This window comes from Dipodomys ordii, unplaced genomic scaffold, assembly GCF_000151885.1.
Source record: "Dipodomys ordii isolate 6190 unplaced genomic scaffold, Dord_2.0 Scaffold8, whole genome shotgun sequence".
In the NCBI taxonomy this organism is placed as follows: domain Eukaryota; kingdom Metazoa; phylum Chordata; class Mammalia; order Rodentia; family Heteromyidae; genus Dipodomys; species Dipodomys ordii.
The window spans coordinates 35857162-35878550 of NW_012267224.1; the positions used below are offsets into that span (position 1 = coordinate 35857162).

At 36.1% G+C, this 21389-nt stretch overlaps 1 protein-coding gene across 1 annotated transcript in view; it reads right to left on the reverse strand.

Moving 5' to 3' along the window:
* LOC105980265 (transmembrane protease serine 11G-like) overlaps nucleotides 1–21389 on the reverse strand; it is a 43131-nt gene that overhangs the window by 2705 nt on the left and 19037 nt on the right. The window contains exons 6-9 of the mRNA XM_013009003.1: nucleotides 9066–9104; nucleotides 5251–5422; nucleotides 3704–3963; nucleotides 1561–1703 (exon numbers count right to left, since the gene is read on the reverse strand). Coding sequence (XP_012864457.1) covers nucleotides 1561–1703; nucleotides 3704–3963; nucleotides 5251–5422; nucleotides 9066–9104 — 614 coding nt within the window. The remainder of the gene's footprint in view (nucleotides 1–1560; nucleotides 1704–3703; nucleotides 3964–5250; nucleotides 5423–9065; nucleotides 9105–21389) is intronic.

Sequence of the window (21389 nt, forward strand, 5' to 3'; positions counted from 1 at the left end):
TTGGGTGGGGGGAGGGGAGAAGTATGGGAAAGGATGGGAAGGGGAAACAACGAGGAGGCAACAATACTTGATAAGAAATGTACTCGTTATCTTGCCCATGTAATTGTAACTTCTTCTCACAATACAAAAAAAGGTATGATATTGATCTGTTGGAAGACACATTTATTTTTTCCATACTTTGGCTAGGATGAGTACAGCTACAATAAACATAGGGTACAGATACCTCTTTGAGATACTAATTTTATTTTCTTTGCATATATACTTTGAAATGGAATTTCTGAATTATGTAATAGTTTTGTTTTTATTGTTTCAAAAAATCCTCCATGTTATTTTCTATAATGACTATAACAATCTACATTTCCAAAAATGATATACAAGAGTTCCTATTTCTTCACACTCTTGCTGAAAATACTATTCATGGTCTTTTTGATAGTAGCCTTCATAACAGGTGTAATATTTCATTATGGTTTTAATATTTTACTCTGAGCATGATATTGAGAGCTGCTTTCTAATTGTATACCTGCTTTCCAATTGTATGTCTTCTTTGGAAAAATGTCTATTTGTGCCATTTGTAAACAAGATTTCTTCTAACTTTTTTCAATAATTTACATAGGAAATCAAATAAAGCTGATAAATAACTATATCATTAAAATGTTTAGGATAGATGAAGTCATTGGGAGTACTACAGACAGAGTATTTAAAAATAATAAAACACATGTGTCTACCTGTGTAAGTTAAGGAGTTATGAGGCTGAGAATGATGAGCTGAGAGGATTGGGGATTTAAGCTCTTCCTGATATCAAAGAATGGTTTAGACAGAAGACAATTGGAAGGAATGAAATATATAATTAGAGATGATAAGTATGTATTGTAAGTAGTTGTTTCCATGTCTGCTGGCTCCTAGACTGCAAGAACATGCACTATTCATTTTAACTTCCAAACATATAACGCAGGGTCTGTAACAATGAACAAATAAAATAAGCTTCTTCTTGGATTTACCACCAATTCTGCCTCCACGGATAACAGTACTTATATTTTTGTTAGCTCCAGTGCAATTGCTAATTACAAGCACATAGTGTAGCATGTTGGGGATGGTTTGCAACCATCAACACATGCTGCAGAAGATGGTCACTACTAGGATAAATTAATATTTGTAAAGAGCTTAAAAGAGTGCCTGTTACATAGGGATGCCATCTAAAGTTTGTTAGATAAAGAAAATACTTAGAATGCTGGAGCCAGATTGTGAATGTTCCATGGTTGATTGGTTTGGTATTAGGATTAGCTATGTGTTTCTCAGTGAAAGATAAAAATCATTATATTCTACTTCATCTCTCTATTGCTTACACAATGGGTCTTACCAATACCCAAAGCTTCTTATAACAGGAAGCATGATTTAAAATGTCAGAACATTAATGAAATTTATATTGATGATATAGTTTTAATTAGATGATGGGACCAAACCAACCATAATCAATATTTTAAAAAGTCTGAGAAAAACAGAACACTTAATTGTAAACATAAAACAAAAAATATATATTGAATATAGACGAGGCAGATTTACCTGGCAGGCATCTACACGTCCTTGTAGGAACCCGGCACACAACATTCCAGGGGTGATGACTCCACCATATACTTTTCCACTGTTGCATGTCTTAATATCTATAATCTTCACTGATGCTTTTTGGAGTATATTAGGAGTTTTTCCTAAAACAAAAAATTACATTGCATTATTTGTTTTACTAAAATTCAATTTTAGTTTTTCTAGATAGGTCATTAATATCTGAACTTAGCACTTTCAATTTCTAAGTCGATGTAAAAATATGTTTCTTAAGTGAACTTAATGTTTTCTCCTTACATTGTAATAAAGAAGCAAACAGTACTTATTGACACTTTAAGCTATTGTTAAACAGTGTCATACTTAGAAATACTTAATGCATATAGCCAAATGTAATGGGCCTTTAACTTAGCTTAGAATTTTATATTTATAAATGTACTCCTTAAAATAATAAAAAGTTCATAACATGGAAACATGCTTCATGGTTGTTAGCTAAATTTGTTACTGTAATTCTTCACCCTGGAATTAATTTAGATATTTTCAAAAGTATTTTATGAGGGGTCTGGGAAGGTGTTTTAGTGGTAGAGTGCTTGCCTAGCATGCATGATATCCTGGGTTCGATTCCTCAGCACCACATAAACAGAAAAAGCTGAAAGTGGCTCTGTGGCTCAAGTGGTAGAGCGCTAGCCTTGAGCTGAAGAGCTAAGGGACAGCGCCCAGGCCCAGAGTTCAAGCCCCACAACCAACCAAAAAAAGTATTTTATGAACTTAAGTAGCCATTGCATTATTAAGGTTATGATGCCCCCCCCACATACTCATATACAATCTTTACTCAATTAAGTATTGCATCCTAACCAGGAGTTTCTTGTTTTGTTTGATTAAAATGCTTTATCCATCTTGGATCAAGGGTTCACATCTATACGTTTACCTACTCTGGTAAGAAAAGTCCATAAAAATCTGTCTTTAACTAACAAAAAGCCATACTAGAGGCATGGCTCAACTGGTAGAGTACCAGTTCTGAAACCCTGACTTCAAGCTAGAAAGACAGAAAGGAAGGAAGGAAAGAAAAAAGGAACAAAGAAAGAACAAAACAATCAAGCCAAAACAGTTCACTCTCCCAAATTCCCACCCCTTGGTATAAAGCATAATTTATAATGCTTAATTTATAACTTACTTATTTATAAAACTTAATTTATAATTTACATGTTTCTTACATTTTGTGATTATTATTATTATTATTTTTTGTCGGTCGTGAGGGACAGCCTGGGCGCTGTCCCTCAGCTCTTTAGCTCAAGGCGAGCGCTCTACCACTTGAGCTACAGCACCACTTCCGGTTTTCTGGTGGTTTATTGGAGATGGGAGTCTCATGGTCTCTCCTGCCCGGGCTGGCTTTGAACCGCGATCCTCAGATCTCAGCCTCCTGAGTAGCTAGGATTACAGGCGTGAGCCACCAGCGCCCGGCAATTTTTTGTGATTATTTTTGTGATTATTATATATGGATGAGCAGACAAATGAAGTGGATCAACAAATATTTGTAAAAGCTCCCCTTGTTAGGAAAATTATGCTAACAGCTCTTGGAAATTGTAATTACTGCATTAATGATCCCAAGGGTGATTTTCAGTCCATTATACATTATTCTCTTTAAAATGATTAGGAAAATCAGAAAAAATTCCTCCTCCTCCTCTTCCTCCTCCTCCTCCTTCCTCCTTTTCCTCCTCCCCCTTTCTCATCCCCCTCCTCCTCCCCTTAAACCTCTTCTTCCCCCCTTCCCCCCTCCTCCTTCCTCTTCTTCCTTCTGTTGCTCCTCTTCTTCCTCCCCTTCCTCCCCTCTTCCCCCTTCCCCTCCTCCTCCTCTTCCTCCTCCTTTTGATTCCAGTCCCTGGAGCTTGTATTATGGCCTTGGCACTAGCCGAGAGCTTTTTTGTTCAAAATTAGTGCTCTACTGCTTGAGCCACAGCTCCACTTCTGGCCTTCATGTAGCTTTTGGAGATAAGAGTTCAAAGACTTTTCTGCCCAGGCTGGCTTCGAATGGCAATCCTCAAATCTAAGCCTCCCAAGTAGTAAAGATTCCAGGCATGGCCCACGGTACCCAGCAATTCAAGTTACAAACAACCATTTTTTTTGTAATGGAGGGTGATTCAGAACTCACCATCAGATTTCAATGTTCCCCAGCCAGTGACTACCACATCTGAATTGGGTGGGAATGTGTGATTAGTTTCAGGAAGACATACTCTTCGAATATTACTTGTGTACAATACTGGTGAAGACAGACGCACAACAGCAATGTCATGATCGTGTGCAGGGTAATGGTAATTTTCATGAATTATAATATCCTTGACAGCTCTTTGTGTTCGTTGATCACTCAAAAGAAGCCCAAAAGTAACATTCCATTCTTTGGGATCATTGGCACTAAAGAGAATAAATGTACTTATTAAAAATCCTCTATATTGGAGTTATAGAAATCAATTTCTTAGCATTTAAAAATAGTTATATTTGAATTCCTGTAGCATTTGTCAGTGCTCATAATAAAGCTGTGTGTAACAGAAAATAATAAAAAATGTTATCATGAACAAGCAAAATAAGCTCTGCTGAGAAAGATATCTGATGGAAAGTATATTTTATTTCTTGGTTTCAACAGAGAATACTAAAGGGGATTTGGTAAGATTCATATGACAAACATAAAGTAGATTAAATAAGAATCAGACACAGATAGGAAAATTTAAAGAAAGAGCCTATTTATTTGTTTTAATCTTTGAAAAGAATGGGGGAAATACTTTGGAATTTATTATTTATTATTTAAAGATTTGTACATGTAGTACTGAAAAATAGTGCTGCTAGAAAAATTCATACTTTCTACTAATATGATATAGTCAAGTGAGATTTTAGAGAGAAAAACAATGGAATTAATGAAGATAACCATTATAAATTATTAAAAAGTATTTTAAGCAAAATGGAGCAAATGTTGAGTGTGAAAATAAATCCTTTAAAAACATTATCACTTCAGCTAGACATGTTGGCATATGCTAGCGGTCTTAGCACTCAGGAGACAAGAACAGAATAGTTTGGAATACATAGAGAATTCAAGGTCATCTGGGAAAAGATGACTTTGTCTCAAAAAATGAAGCTTCTGTGTGTGTGTGTGTGTGTGTGTGTGTGTGTGTGTGTGTGTGTGTGAGAAGAGGTTGAGATTAGTGATCACAAAGCATCATTTTAAATAGGGCTGAACATGTGTGGGTGGATGCAAAACGGATTCAGTTACTTATAAATAAACGGACCGTAATAATGTGAGAAAGACATAGAAAATAGTGTTTAATTTGAGATTTAAAGTTTTTAGATAATATTCAAGTACATGACTCTAAACTAATAGTTCTCAATTAGGTCATTTTTGTCCTCCCACATTTGGCATTATTTGAAGAAAACTTGGCTGTCGATAGTGAGAAAGGTTCATGGTGAGTGAGGGCAGGAATACTGTCAAATATTTCACAGCTTTCCACAACAGAGAGTTACTTATCTGGTCCTGTAGTACCACTCTTGACAAACCATGCTCTAGACTGACTATATGGCCTGCTTTGCTTATTAATCAGTAAGTAATTTTGAGGTGATATGTGACAATATATTCAGCAGTTGGAAGCATAGTTATATAGCCATATTGCTAACAGATACTAGATTGAGCACTGTGTGCCTTTGAGAGCTTACTTTATGAAACAATGAGCAGCAGTGACAAGCCAGCTGTTGCTAATGAGTGTGGCTCCACATCGGTGGATATGATTTTGCTGAAGACTAGCTTGCCAGGGCCATTCTCCTTCCTCTGCATTCTGCCCGCCTGCAATTTTATTGCCAGAAGGAGTGATTGTGCGCTGTCCACAACCTGTTCAAAATAGAGTTCATTGGTATGAATATTTCTTTGTGTGCATATTAATATAGTAAACAGACACCCTATAATTCTGTATGTGACCCTATAAACTCTGAACTGAGGAAAATCTCATAGTCTTAGAGAAGTTAGGATAGATTTATTATGAAATGAGATTTCCTGAGAGTTCATTCAAAATATATTGACATTTTACTCTAAACCTATCATTCACCTATACTCTATGTCTCTGTTCTTACTATAAAATAATTTAAGGGATAGGAGAATTGTAGGTTATATTTCAAAAGATGGTAACTGTGTATGATACTGAGTTACCCAGGGAAATGTCTTTTAAAAAAATGTGAAGCCCTTGTAAAGCAGTGAGTGCTACGAAAATCTTGAGGTGAAAGTGTGAGTGAACATGAAACTGAATGAGAACTGTCAACAGTGTAGAAAGAAATGGGGTCCACTCCAGTCACAATATCTGGATAAAAGAAACGACACAAATCAAATGGTTTCTGAAGTTATGTGATTCTATCAGTTTGGACTGTGTGTTTTATGTCTGTTTAGACTCAGAAAATGTGCTGGGGCTGGAAAGGTGGCTCAGTGGTAGAGTGCTTGCCTTGCATGCATGAGGCCCTGGGTTCAATTCCTCAGCATTACATAAGCAGAAAAAAAAAGGCAGAAGTGGCGCTGTGACTCAACTGGTAGAATGGTAGCCTTGAGGTGAAGAGCTGAGGGACAGCGCCCAGGCCCAGAGTTCAGGCCCCACGACAGGACCCCTCCCCTGCCAAAAAAGAAAATGTGCTGGACTTTAAAGTCCACACTAACTATGCAACTTGATTCTCTCCTTTTTCCTCTGATTACCTTGACTGACCTAGCTTTATTTAGATTAAAGCACCTACTTTGTCTCTTATGGTACCTTTTAACTACAGCAGAAACCCTGTCTTCAGGACCTACTACTGAGAACATATTACACATGACTCATACAGAGACAGTTTTGTACATCATCTCTACAGGAAATACTTGGCAATGTTGGAAACTTTTTTACTATCAAATTTAGGTGTGGAGGAGGCTACTGTTATCCATTAAGAAAGTTCAGGGATGCTGCTAAATATCATATAATATGAGAGCTGCTGAAACAAAATGATCTAGCCTCAACTAAATAGTGTTCAAAGAATGAGGCACCTTGTATTAGAAAGTGAGAATATATAAGTAAGTTACAAAATTAGATAGTCAGTGGCATCATATGTCACAGGAATGTTAGTTACATATGTTTTGATACACTTAATGGTATTCTTTCCTGAGGGTGGAGAAGCATTAGAAGTCATACACACTAAAGTCTTGAAACTGGACATTAGGCTTATACATTTTTTTTTGTTGTTGTTGTTGGTGGTGGTTGTGTGGCTTGAGCTCTGGGCCTGGGCACTGTACTTCAGCTCTTCTTCTAGCATTCTACCACTTGAGCCACATTGCCACTTCCAGTTTTCTGGTGGTTAAGAGTCTCACTGAGTTTCCTGCCCAGGCTGGCTTTGAACTGCAATCTGAGGATTTCAGCTTCCTGAGTAGCTAGGATTACAGGCTTGAGCCACCGGCGCCTGGCTAGGTTTATACATTGTTTTTAACTTTATATTATTTTCGAGTCACCCAAATCTCTGGATGTTAAAGCTGAATTACAGCCTTTGTGGCTACTAATACTGATGAGAGCTCTTACCGTGACTCATTGAATATAACTCCCTTTCTTTTCTTTTTTCCCTCCCTTACCAAGGATAAAACAATCCACAGCGTAGAAGTTTCCTCCCTATCCTCCCTCCTACCTGGGCAACTCCTATAGGAAGTTGGCCTTTACCCAACTTCCTTCAGAGCAATATAAAAACAAAAATGCTTCTCTATGGGATAGAAATTTCCCCTAGGCAACTTGACTTCACTGTTTCAGCACTTACTCAGAATTCTCACTTAATTTCTACCCTTGGGTTAACTTCTAAGTTCTCATTTACTCATGATGGTAGTGTTGGTTAAGCTTGTAGTCACCACTTCTGTGATAGTTTGTTGTTGTTACATCAGTGGAAATGCTATATAGCACCCCATAGCTTACTTACACCAAAAGAAATTATGTGGTAAATTTCAGTAATTTAAAGAATATAATGAAGGTTGCTTGTTGACACTTTTCAGAAACATTGACCAGAGCTATAGAACTCTCATAGCCTTTCTGCCCTTATTATTTATCTACACTCCATTTTCATGTACTTTATTGTGCCACACAAAACTCTATTTTTCTAACTTTGTTTTTCTTGCCTAACTTGCTTTTTTGTGGTGGTATTAGGGATTGAATTTAAGGCTTTGCACTTGCCAGGCAGATGCTCTCCCAATGGAGCCACTCTCCAATCCCTTATTTTCAAGATATAGTTTCACTTTATGCATGCTGTAGTCTGGATTATGTTTCTCCTACTTGTGCTTCCAGTGTCACTGGGGCTGACAGGCATGTACCACCATTGTGCTTCCCCCTAACAGATGTGTGCCACTGAGCTCAGCTATTAGTCTTGAAAACTTTTATGCCCAAGCTGGCCTTAAACAAAATTCCTCTGAGCTCAGTCTCTAAGTTAGCTAGGATATCAGGCCTGAGTCACCACACTCCAGGCCCCTTGTTTTTTTTTTCACTTAAAATATTATCAGACTCAATCATAGGCGAATTCTGAATTCTTGATATAAAGGATTGTTCAGTATTCAGGCTGAGTAAATATACAAGTCTATGATTTTTTTCTCATCCCTGACCTTATGCCTGTTTTTAAGTATCTGCTATGACCCAGATTTGTAATTATTGTGTTTTTACAAGTATTAGATATTCTTTGGAATAATTCACATTAAAATACCATTAAGTTGCTTGAGAATTGGTTCAGTTGAAATCTATGAGAGAGAAAAATAATGTAAAACAGCTTTGTGTTTGTTTTGCCCAGGTATCTTCAGCATAATTATGCTGTGATCCAGGTTGAGTAAGAATGAGTGGAGTCAGTGTCTCCTGTCTCTGGAAGAGCCATTGAATCCAGTTGTCACAATCATTCTCCTTACCACTGGCTCTATTCCCAGTAATCTAGGGGATCCTATTTCCAGGACAGGTGGTAGGAAAGTGGCAGCACAATGCCTTGCATAGAAAGGAAGACCCTTTTTTCATAATGGACAGTTTTCTTCTCTACTGTTTTCAAGATCTCTGCTAGGATTAGAATTCCACTCAGTTGGTAGGCCCATATTATTTATAAGTAACAGAAAATATATAGAAAATATAAATGACTGGTACCAACTATGTGCTTACTGTGTGCCCTACCTTCACAGCAATTTGAAGTGAGGCTTTGGGAAGTTAAATATATGTATGTAAATTTATTCAGTTAGTGTGTGCTAGATCTCACACACCTGAATCAAAACTCACTTGCATCTGATTATACTTTTTAGGTTCTGTGCTAGCCCTTCCTGCCTTTAGGTCTTCTCTGCCATCATAGTATGTGGTAATGAGTTCCACATTTTAAATTCAGGATATCAGAGAAGTTAAGGTCAATTGAGGTAAGCATCATACAAGTTTCTCAAAATAGCCTTTATGAATATCACACAGAGTGCCAAGTGGAAGTCTTTTTTGGCATTCAAGGAAAATAGAGTTCTTTGTTGGTGAACTTACATGTATGGAGAAGATTTTCTGCTATTGGCATCGCAATGTCTAAAAGACAAGGGAGAGGAAAATTAAAATAGCTACATTTTATAAATAGGTTACATTAATATTGACAGTAATTATTTCATTTTTACAAATGTTTTATAGCCAGAATGTTTTTATTTTATCTTGGGTATACATTTGTACATTCATAAGTTAGTGCAGAAAGTAATAAAATCCTTGAATTCATTCTTCTATTTATTCCTTAGACGACTCAAGTTCCTAATTGTCAGTTATTTGAAAAAGAAGAGTGATTGTCAACAGTAACTGAAATATACGAGAAATATTGACAGTATGTTGTACCTTAACAAATAATGCTAGTAATAGGACAAAAACACTTAAATTGTTATATTTTGGGTGTGTGTGTGTGTGTGTGTGTGTACAAATGCGTCTTCCTCTATGTGTAGTCCTATTAGTACTGTTTGTGGATTAGGTTTCAATTATTTGGTGCCTCCCATGTCCCATTCTTTTGGGATTAAGAAGAATGTAATTCAGCAATGAGGCAGACTTGAATATTATCAACTCTTTCCTAGATAGATATATCACTTTAGGGAATATTATAGAATGAAATCATTTATACATATAATTTTGCTATGTACTGTATATACTATGCCTGTGGTCTTTAAACTTTTTGAATTCATGTGAAAAATATATGAAAAAGGAGACAAACCAATGAGTCATACTCTAAATTTTAGACACACTGTAAACTCACTAGCTCTTTGTATTTTAAGAGTTGTTCAATAAAGCATCATTGGGTGTTGTATGAATTGCAAATTATAAATGTCAATGCAGGTTTATTTTTTAATATGCTCTTTGACTTCAATAAGTCTAGGAAGGAGTATCCAGCTGTACATGCCTATTATAGTTACACACTCTTAGATTAGGTTGCACAATAAAATCTGAGAGACAATAAAAATCCTTCACCAGAAAGTCTACCTGTCTAAACAAAAAGACAAGAATCATTCAGCAGCCAGTTGGGCTGAAAAGGTATGAGACACACCTATTTGAACAGAAAGCGGGTATAGTTTCATCCTATTCTTCACAGATTCCTTCCAGAAGCTTTTTGTTTGTTTTGAAGATTTTAGATTTTCAAGTTGAAGATTTTATGCTTGATGCAATATACTAAATTGGGGGATAGAGGCATGGCTCAAATAGTAGAGAGCATATGAGAAGGCTTCAGATCAATACCCAGTACAGCAAAGCTAAAAAGATGTGTGTATACATATGTATGTTTATAGGTGTGTCTATCTATCTATCTCTATATATAGATGAGTGGGTAGCAGACTAGCTGCCATGAATAGGAAGATGACTTATACCATCATCCTTTTGGGCTTAACCCTGATTTCACTGTTGGGTTTCCTGCCTTTTAAGTCCCTTGGCTCAGGCTGGAACACCTGTAGGTTTACCCCTGAATCAAGAATTCAGTAGTACAATCCCAAGATACATAGTTCCTGCTATACCACATGAAGGAAGAAATAGAAGACAATGGCATAGGAAATAAAGGATAGCAAGAAGGCTGAGCATGGTGGCACACACCTATAATTCTAACACTGAGGAAGCTGAGCTATAAAGATGTTTAGTTTCATGCAATCCCATTTGTCCAACCTTTCTTTGATTTGTTGTGTTTCTGGGTCTCTATTAAGAAAATTTCAGCCTGAGCCAAGGAGACCTATGGTTTCTCCTATTCCATCCTGTGATGTTTTCAGGGTGTCTGCTTTGACTCCGAGGTCTTTGATCCATTTAGAGTTGATTCTGGTGCAGGGTGATATATAAGGATCTAGTTTTAGTTTTCTGCAAGTAGTTAACCAATTTTGCCAGAACCATTTACTGAAGAGGCTGTCTTTCTTCCATTCTATTTTTTTAGCTCCCTTATCGAAAATTAGATGGCTATAGGTCTCTAGGTTCATTTCTGGGTTTTCAATTCTACTCCATTGGTCCAGAGGTCTGTTCTTGTGCCAGTACCAAGCTGTTTTGATTACTATGGCTTTGTAGTAGAGTTTGAAATTTGGTATTGATATTCCTCCAGCAGTGTTCTTTCTGTTGAGGATCGTTTTAGCTATTCGGGGTCTTTTATTGTTCCATATGAATTTTTAGACTGCCTCTTCTATTTCCTTGAAGAATGAGGATGGAATATTGATAGGTATCGCATTGAATTTGTAGATAGCCTTTGGAAGTATTGCCATTTTCACGATGTTGGTCTTTCCAATCCAGGAGCATGGGAGTTTTTGCCACTTTCTAAGAAATTTCAGAGCTTCTGCATGGCAAAGGACATAGCTAGCAAGATTAATAGAAAGCCCACGGATTGGGAGAAGATTTCACTAGCTTTACAACAGACAAAGGTCTCATATCTAAAATATACCTGGAACTCAAAAAATTAAATCCCCCAACAACAAATCTTCAAAGAAACAACTTCCCAATAAATAAGTGGGCTAAAGACTTAAAGAGAAACATCTCTGAAGAGGAAAGAAGGATGGCCATTAGACACACGAAGAAATGCTCAACCTCCCTAGCCATAAAAGAAATGCAAATCAAAACGACATTGAGATACCACCTTACCCCAGTTAGAATGGCTATAATCAAGAACTCTAATAACAACAGATGCTGGAGGGGATGTGGACAGAAGGGAACCTTACTGCATTGTTGGTGGGAGTGTAAACTTGTTCAACCACTTTGGAAAGCAGTATGGAGGTTTCTCAAAAGACTCCACATACAGCTCCCCTATGACCCAGCAATCCCACTTTTGGACATTTACCCAAATGATCACAATCAAGACCACACTAAAGCTACCAGCACGACTATGTTTATTGCAGCATTATTTACCATAGCTAAGATATGGAACCAACCCAGATGCCCCTCAGTAGATGAATGGATCAAGAAAATGTGATATATATAGACAATGGAATTGTATGCCTCCATCAGAAACAATGACATTGCCCCATTTGTTAAGAAATGGAAAGACTTGGAAAAAATTATATTAAGTGAAGTAAGCCAGGCCCATGGTTTCCCTTGTTTGCAATAACTATTATATGTCTGAGACAAACAGAAACGGTCAGTTAAGTTGATGTTAGGGAAATGAACCCTAAGATATGTATTCAAATGTTTTTTTTTCTTTCAGGTGATTGTTTCTAACACATTTATAAGATTATTTCTTTGTTGCTTTGTATCTCCCTCACCCATGGTATAACCCCTGCTTTCACTGTATTTGATGTTGGTATAATTTGTGCAGGGGAAAGGAAAAAACAAATCGTTTAACTACGGATACAGGTGGATACATTGAAGCAATGAGATGTACAAGTAGTTATGTCGAAAAACGAACTTTACAACTTTGGTTTGGGGGGAGGAGGATTAGTTGGGAAGGTGGGGGGAGGATGGGAAGGGATGGGAAGGGGAAACAAAGGAGGAGGCTACAATGCTTGATAAGAAATGTACTCATTATCTTGCCCATGTAATTGTAACCCCTCTGTACAGTATTACCCAATAAAAAAAGAGAGATATTTAGTTTGATGTGAGTCTGGGCTACATAGTGATAACCTGTCTTAAGAAAGCAGGAGTGGATAATAAGAAAAAAACACACAAAAAACCCAGCTCAGCCAGGCGCTCGTGGTTCACGCCTGTAATGCTAGCTACTCAGGAGGCTGAGACCTGAGGATCATAGTTCAAAACCAGCCTGGGCAGGAAAGTCTGTGAGACTCATATCTCCAATTAACCACCAGAATACTGGAAGTGGCACTGTGACTCACTTGGTAAAGCACTGGTCTTGAGCTGAAGAGCGCAGGGACAGTGCCCAGGCCCAGAGTTCAAGCCCCACAACTGACAAAAAACAAAAAGCAAAACCAAAAAAAAGCTCAGCAAATGCGTATTGCTTTTCTTTTAGCGGATGTATCAATGATTAGACATGTATACGCCCTCAGTACATTTAGAGGTTGGCAGACAAGAAACATAGCCCAATGGATAATTGAAATCAATGTGATAAATGGTATCATAGAAGAATGCATAACAAATTGCACAACCAAAGAAAAGCATTTAGCATAAAGATAAAAGAACTCAAATGCTGATAACAAATATACCTTTGAGAGAGAGTCAAAACATTTATTTACATACAAAGTAGACATCATTCACAGTCTATGAAATATTGGATTGGAAAACAATGCTAAATCTTGTAAGGTCTGTGGTGTAGCAGGTCCATGACTAGAGCTTGGAAATAAGAAATGCAACCTTGGATGTAGTTGTAAGAATGAGTGCTCTCCCAAAAGTCTGATTTCAAGCTAACTTCAAGCTGACATTTTTTTTTCTTTGAAAGTAAAAATCTGAAACAATGACAATTAAGCTATACTATTCTAAGAATAGGGAAGAACTTAACAGTAGTGTTGATTTATTTATCACACAAATTTTGCTTATATTTATAGGCTTATCTGCATTTAGGTAAATTTATTTCTTTGTGTGAGTCCAAATGCTAAATTTGTTGATTAATTGTACTTCTCATAGGGTTTTCTTAGCGTTCTAATATGAAAGAATATAGAAGAATTCAGTTTCATTCTCTTACAGAACATAAAAGACATTTAAAGGGTTCCACAGGTAGACTTCTGAAAAGAAAAATCCTGAAGCACAGAAATCCTCTTCCTCCATAAGTCTTTATTCATGATGTTTTCATGAATTGAAAAAAAAATTCCCCTGGAGCATAGTATGGTTGGTCTGCATGAAGAAGCACAGGAACAGAGCTGGCTCTAAATTCTGGTTGCACAAAATCTGAATCTTTCACTCATTTCAGGTTTTGTTTAGTCAGCTAACTGAATATTTGCCCTCACTAAATGCATTTATTTGTATTTCTTATTGCATGGAAAATGTCCTTGTGGTTAGTCATGAATTACATATCATTTGTCATTTCTTAGTGTGCTGGAGGTTAGTTTTTAATAGCATACACCTTTAGTTACTACTTCGAAAGAGAAAAGCGTAACATTTATATTAGGTCAATGTAAATGAATGATGAGTTGTGAGCACAGATGGTAGTTTTAACAATGGAACTGTTTTCCATTTTTTAAACTTTTTAAAAAATTGTTTTTGTTTTGTCAGTCATGAGGCTTGAACTCTGGGCCTGGGCGCTGTCCCTCAGCTCTATCAGCTCTAGCACAGCGCTGTGCCACTTGAGCCACAGCACCATTTCCGGTTTTCTGGTGGTTAATTGGTGATAAGAGTCTCACGGACTTTCCTGCTTAGTCTGGCTTTGAACCGCGGATCCTCAGATCTCAGCCCCCTGTGTAGCTAGGATTATAGGCGTGAGCCACTGGCAGGAATCTTAATTTTTGTTGGATATCTAGTTATATTTGTATATGCTTTTTCTATAACTCAAGCCACTGTGGATCTTTGCTTTAGAAGCAGTGCAAAAGGCTGCTGTGGTGAAGGGAGGACAAGACACATCACCAGGGGTTTACTCAGTTGCATCGATGAAGTGCATTGTGGGTAAAGTAGGTGATAATGTGTTTTATGCTTCATAGGGGATATTTTTTTTCTTTCGAGGATACACATTGAATATAAAGTTAATATTTAGGATTATCATTTTCAGTTTGAAAATACTTAGCTTTGTCCTCCCTGAAATGTAGACAACCTTGAAGGTCTGCACTTGGATGGAACAGATCTGATTACTTCCCCTATAGCAACCGTGTGGAATCCTTTTAGTTCATGCCAATTGCTTTCGTTTTTCTTTTCTTTTCTTTTTCCTTTTGTCAGTCCTGTGGCTTGAACTCAGTGCCTGGGCACTGTCCCGAGCTTTTTTCTTTCCTTCTCTCCTTTCATACAACACCCGAGCTTTTTTCTTTCTTTCTTTCTTTCTTTCTTTCTTTCTTTCTTTCTTTCTTTCTTTTTTGCTCAAGGCTAGCGCTCTACCACTTGAGCCAGCACCACCTCTGGCTTTTTCAGTTTATGTGGTACTGAGAAATTGAACCCTGCTTCCTGCATGCTAGGCAAGCACTCTGTCACCCAGCCACATTCCTAGCCTCCTATTGCTTTCTTTAGATCTTAAAAAAATATGTAGTAGTAGAGTTTAAATCCAGAACGTTTGCTCTATCTCTTGAGCCATAATACATGATCTCTCCACTGAGGAAACTGGTCCTTAAAAAACGAATGATAGGTGTCAGCAGATCGCACTCCTATAGTGTGATACTAGATACTAAGGAGGTTGAGACCTGAAGGATTGAGGTTCAAAACCTGCCTTGGCAGAAAAGGCTTGAAACTCCTTGAATTAACAAGCAAAGTGCCAGGATAGTGGATACCATCTATGAGCCATCCAGGATTGAATGTACTGTCACTGTAGTATACTGTATACATATATGAAAATTAAACAGTGAGACTTACTGAAATTGTTTTAAGAAGAAGGAGGGTAGAAGAGAAGGACTTACATAACTGTTGCAAAATTATATATTTTTTTCCTGTGATAGAAAAGAAGAAAATTATTAGAATATACGAAAACAATGTGGTAGGACATTTTTTTGGTAGGCCATTTTTATTTTGTGGATGTGTATCTCATGTACCCTACTGATAATGACTCCCTTTATTATTATGACTATAATACTATCATTTATACTTAAAGCATCTGGACAGTACCTAATGTGTGCTTGTAATATTTAATAATAAATATTTCAAAATGTAAATTGAAGACTACATTTGAAAAATACTTAAATAGTGTGACATGGATCAAGATGTATTATACTCATGCCCTGACTTATGGAATTGAAACTTCTAGGTACAACTACTTAATAATAAGGGCAGTAATAGTAGTAATAATAAATAAAATTTGAAACTAGAATCTAAGAGTACAAAAATAGAAATATTATCTTTGTAGAAAGATATTCTGGAACACCAACAGGTACAAGTTTCCACATATTTGGGAGACAATATCATTTTGTCTCTAATGTCAAGAATCACACAACAAGAATATCTGGGAAGCAAAAAAAAATCAATGTATAGGAGATTAGAGAATTAAATAAGCTCCAACACGTTTTCATTAAAAGTAAATTTGCTTTTCTAATTTTAATGTAATAATTACTACAAAATACTTTGAACTGAAAAAAGTTAGAAAACATGTTTTAAAAAATGGCTCTGAGAAAATAGAAGTAGCTATTTTGGCTGACACTGAGGATGAACAGCAATAAAATGTAAAGAACAGATATGAAGCTGGGCAAAGGTGGCTCATACCTATAAATGCTAGGTACTCTGGAGCCTGAGACCCAGAGGATTACAGATCAAAGCCAGCCCCAACAGAAAGATCTGGGAGGCTCTATCTCTAATTAACTAGCAGGATGCTAGATTGGAGGTGTAGAATGCCAGCTATGAACAAATAAGCTGAATGAGAATATGTGACCATGAACTCAAACTCCAGCACACACACACACACACACACACACACACACAAGAGAAGAATACACACGAGAACTCAAAACCCCAAATGTTGAAGATGCCAGTAATCTTACATTTCCCTCAAAGTCTGGAACCACCACAATATCCTTTCTATATTAATGGACATCTGTAGTGATGCAGCAAAGTTCATGTTACATTTAAGGACTTTTGTAAAATTAGAATATTAAAAAGCATATATTTCATCAAAATGATACAATAAGAACTATTTAGGAAATTTGCTTTTTGATAAATAATTACCATAACTGGTTAAGGAGTAACACTAATTAGAATATCTGAAGAAACTTTTTTTTTTAAAATAAAACAGGTTAATAGTGTTGATTCTTGGTAGCAAATACACACTAAGCAGCAACTGCACTTTAAAGTATTTCTTCCAAGATTTATCAAAGAGTAAGTGGGTAATTCATTTAATGGCAATATGAAAAATGTGTATTATGCCAACATAATCTGCACCCAATGTTGGCCAGCTGCTCATAATGAAATGCAAGGCCCAGCTTCACTATTCTTTGTGTAAAGTTCTTGACAGTGAGTCAGGATTACCATCTTTGTGCCTGACAATCTTTGTTATTATTCTTTTTATTACCTCTATATAATTTTAAATTTTACTTTAACCAAGTATGATTTAGGGTAGGTATTTAAAATATGTTTCATACCTATACAATTCACTGGTTTGGGTGTACCATAATCTATAAATTATGTTTATGATCATTATTTTAAAAAACAAGTGACAAACATGCTCTTAAATTTGCCCATTAAAGTTAGAACCATTCAATATATAGGGCATATTATTGAAAACATTCACTCTAGCATGAATCTTTTTTCCTCTTTTACAAGGATCAGCTTGGATTTTTGTCCTAAGAGTGCTGCCACATGGTTGTCTTTGCAGTTTTGTAGTTGGTATGTTTGGTCTGATATTGAATTGTCTTTTTAGCCACTGGCTGGATGTTTTACAGTAGTAATTGTCAAGTGCATCATGCGATGTGACCAACCTATTTGGCTTGTGAGAATATTTACATTCTTTCCCTCCCTCCTTCCTTTTCCTTCTCTTAATCCATTTCACTTCCATTATGTATTTTTTTTTACTTTGCAAGAAGAACTATTTGGTGTTTCAGAATCTTAATTTTCTTTATTTTTAAAGAAGTCAACCAGATTAGAGATCTCTCAGGTTTTCTCCAATTCTAAGTTCTGCTAAATGCCCAATGCGAAATGAGCAATGTGTTTTCTATGGATGGACTGAATGTCAATAACCTATTTTCAGTATGCCTAATATTAATTATTGGTATTGATACTCATATTTGGTGATCTGTGGTAAATAAGTTAATACACATTATTATGAAGCATATAACTATTAAATGGAAAATATTTGTGTTTGGTTTTTAGTTTTAGTCATTCCTGAGAAGTTATGAGTTTTTCCCAGTTAAGAGTTTTTAAGTCCTTTAGGAAGAGAAAATCAACTTAATATTATCATAGATTAAAAATAATTAGTAAGCTAGAATTTTACTTTAATTTCCAAAGCCATAGTCAATGTTCAATTCATATTTATTTAAAAATGGGCAAAAATACCAATGAGAAATGCTTTAAATCTTTCCTTGTTATGATTTAATATTATAATAATCAGGAATTATATAAAGCTTTTTCTTAAGGTAGGTATAATTATTAAGTGCTGAAATGTTAATGGACTCTACTTGATTAACTGCTTTTATTCCTACAAGAGCAATAATTTTTTTTTATCCCTGGTTTACTTGATCACTGAAGCTTGTAAAATATTCAGTGAACTTATTGTTCTGCTTTGAAACTATAGAAAAAAAATTCAAATGCGTATTTTCCTTAATATTCAGTTGGTTGTGCAGTGACCCAGGATTTTGTTATCAGAATAAATAGGAAAATATTTCTTTGCTATATATGTGCATATACTTATATTTATCATCTACAAATATTTATTTACTTTAGGCCAATAGCCAAATACTATGTCTATGCTTTGGATGTGTGTGCTATAATTCTACGCTATCCTCCTTTCCTTTTTTTTTTTGTCGGTCGTGGGGCCTGAACTCTGGGCCTGGGCACTGTCCCTCAGCTCTTCAGCTCAAGGCTAGTGCTCTTCTACTTGAGCTATAGTGCCACTTCCGGCTTTTTCTGCTTATGTGGTGCTGAAGAATGGAACCCAGGGCCTCATGCATTCAAGGCAAGCACTCTCCCACTGAGCCACATTCCCAGCCCCTAATTTCCTTTTAAACATAAAGAAACTAAGACTCTGAGATGAAGTGATATTTTTTATGGGAGCGTAAGGTAGAGTCTATTCTTTAGAAATGTCTCTACTTCTTTCTCGTTCACTCAGAGAGTAATCTATCTATCTATCTATCTATCTATCTATCTATCTATCTATCTATCTATCTATCTATCTCTCTCTCTATCTATCTACCTACCTACTTACCTACCTACCTATCTGCCTATCTAACTTGAAAATCCACAATCTTAAGATGTACATTTTGATTATTTTCTTCATTTTGTGAAAAATTAAACAATTAATGACACTTTATATCAGATCTGTCTCAAAATTACTTTGTAATGTACTAGGTCTTGGAAAGCCTCATTACAACCTTAGGAAAAGTTTTTTCTATTATCATTCCTATGGTGAGATAGTTTACATTGAGTCACTAAATCATTATGTAAATTTCTCTAAATATTAAGTAGATTTCATAAAATCAATTTCCTTTCTACATATACCTAATACATAGAAGGCCTAAAATTCTACTCTCAATCTGACCGTTGAAAAATCCATGACAATAGCCACTGTGTTCTAAATATAGGATGCTGAGGTTACAGTCAGATATTTGTTGTACTAAATAGCTTTGGCCAAAAATATTTACATCATAGCCATAGGAAATAGTGACTTTCCTCTACATTGAACAGTTTGGACGAAAATGAAACTTACAAGGTTGACAAATTTAGGAGAGTGCTAAGGATTGTGGGTTTGCAAGTTAATTTGACAGATAGATAGATAGATAGATAGATAGATGATAGATAGATAAGTGAATGAGTCAATTGATAGATAAAACCTTGCTTCTAAATTAACCAGTCAGGATAAAGAGGCCAAAATAGTTAAGATGCTATAATGGCAGCTTTAGATTATTAAATAACTTTCACAGATTCCCTTCTGGCACAGATCTATTTACTTGCTGAACCATGATGATGAACCCTTCATCTTGTAAGAGATGTCAAGAGTGTAAGCCTTGTTTCAGTATGGTTTTTTTTTGTGTGAAAATACCATACAGGGGGGTTACAATTACAAGGACAAGATAATGAGTATGTTTCTTATCAAGCACTGTAGCCTCCTCCTTTGTTTCCCCTTCCTATCCATTCCCCTCTCACCGCCCCCAAAGTTGTAAAGTTCAATTTTCAACATAACGACTTGTACATCTCATTGTTGCAGTGGGTCCACCTGTATCTCTATTTAAACGATTTGTTTTTTCTCTTCCCTTCCACAAATTATACCAACATCAAATACAGTAAAAGCAGGGGTTACATCATGGGGGACAGACATACAAAGCAGCAAAGAAATCATCTTATAAATATGTTAGAAACAATCACGTGAAAGGAAAAACATTTGAATACTTATCTTGGGGTTCATTTCCTTAACATCAACTTATCTGACCTTTTCTGCTAGTCTCAGACATATACTAGTTATTGAAAATAAGGGAAACCATGGGGCCTATGTTTCTTTGGGCTTGGCTTACTTCACTTAATATAATTTTTTCCAAGTCTTTCCATTTCCTAACAAATGGGGCAATGCCATTCTTTCTGATGGAGGCATAGAATTCCATTGTGTATATATACCACATTTTCTTGATCCATTCATCTACTGAAGGGCATCTGGATTGGTTCCATATCTTAGCTATGGTAAATAATGCTGCAATAAACATAGTTGTGCTGGTAGCTTTTGTACGGTCTTGTTTGTGTTCATTTGGGTAAATGCCCAAAAGTGGGATTGCTGGGTCATAGGGGAGCTCTATGTGGAGTCTTTTGAGGAACCTCCATTCAGAATGGTTTTTTTTAAGCAGTTTTTTTATTGTGATTAAGTGATTACACAGATTTCACAAATTTCACAGTATTATGGGATAGTGATACTTAATTAAAGTCACAAACATATTCTAACCTTCATGGGGCAAATTGTCTTTATCATGGTCTGTAAGGTTTATGAGTTCCATGAGCTTTGACAATACAGTTATTTCTTCCACATCAGGTGATATGTACATTTCTTTCCTTTTGCTTAGTGTCAGCAAATTTCAATATGGTTTTGAAGGACTGTCAGCAGCTGGTTTGCTCCCAGATAGGTGAAACCTTATTTAGTTTTATGAGGTACCTACCTTCTGGTAAAGGGTAAAGAGTGAGAGATAGGAAGTTTTTAAACAAGTACAGGTTAAGGGAATATCAAAGCATAATCTGCACTACACAAGCTACATTTAACAGTCTCCATTCTTCATAAAATTGCAATATGGCATTGTAACAAAACTTTTGAGAAAAATCGTATATCTGGAAGAGGCCCCTAGACCTTCTGTTTTCCTGGGATCTTACATAATGGTCTTAAAGTTTGGAAGAGTGCTGGGAATGTAATGCTATTTTTTTTTACATTTGAGTTTATGTTTTTTAGTAGATGAGATTCTAAAACATATGTCTATGGAAACAAATTCTGTACCAATGGAAGGCTGTTTTATTTCTGTTTTTCTTAGGTTGCTACATACACAGTAAGCTGAGAAAGAAGGTAGGTTCTTAGAGATCATCTCACAGTTAGAGGAGAGCCACTTTTTAAGAACATGCTGGCTTTTTATCCAGGAAAGAAGTCCACTATTTGCTTTTTGATCCCTTGAATGTACATGAGTGCTTTGAGTG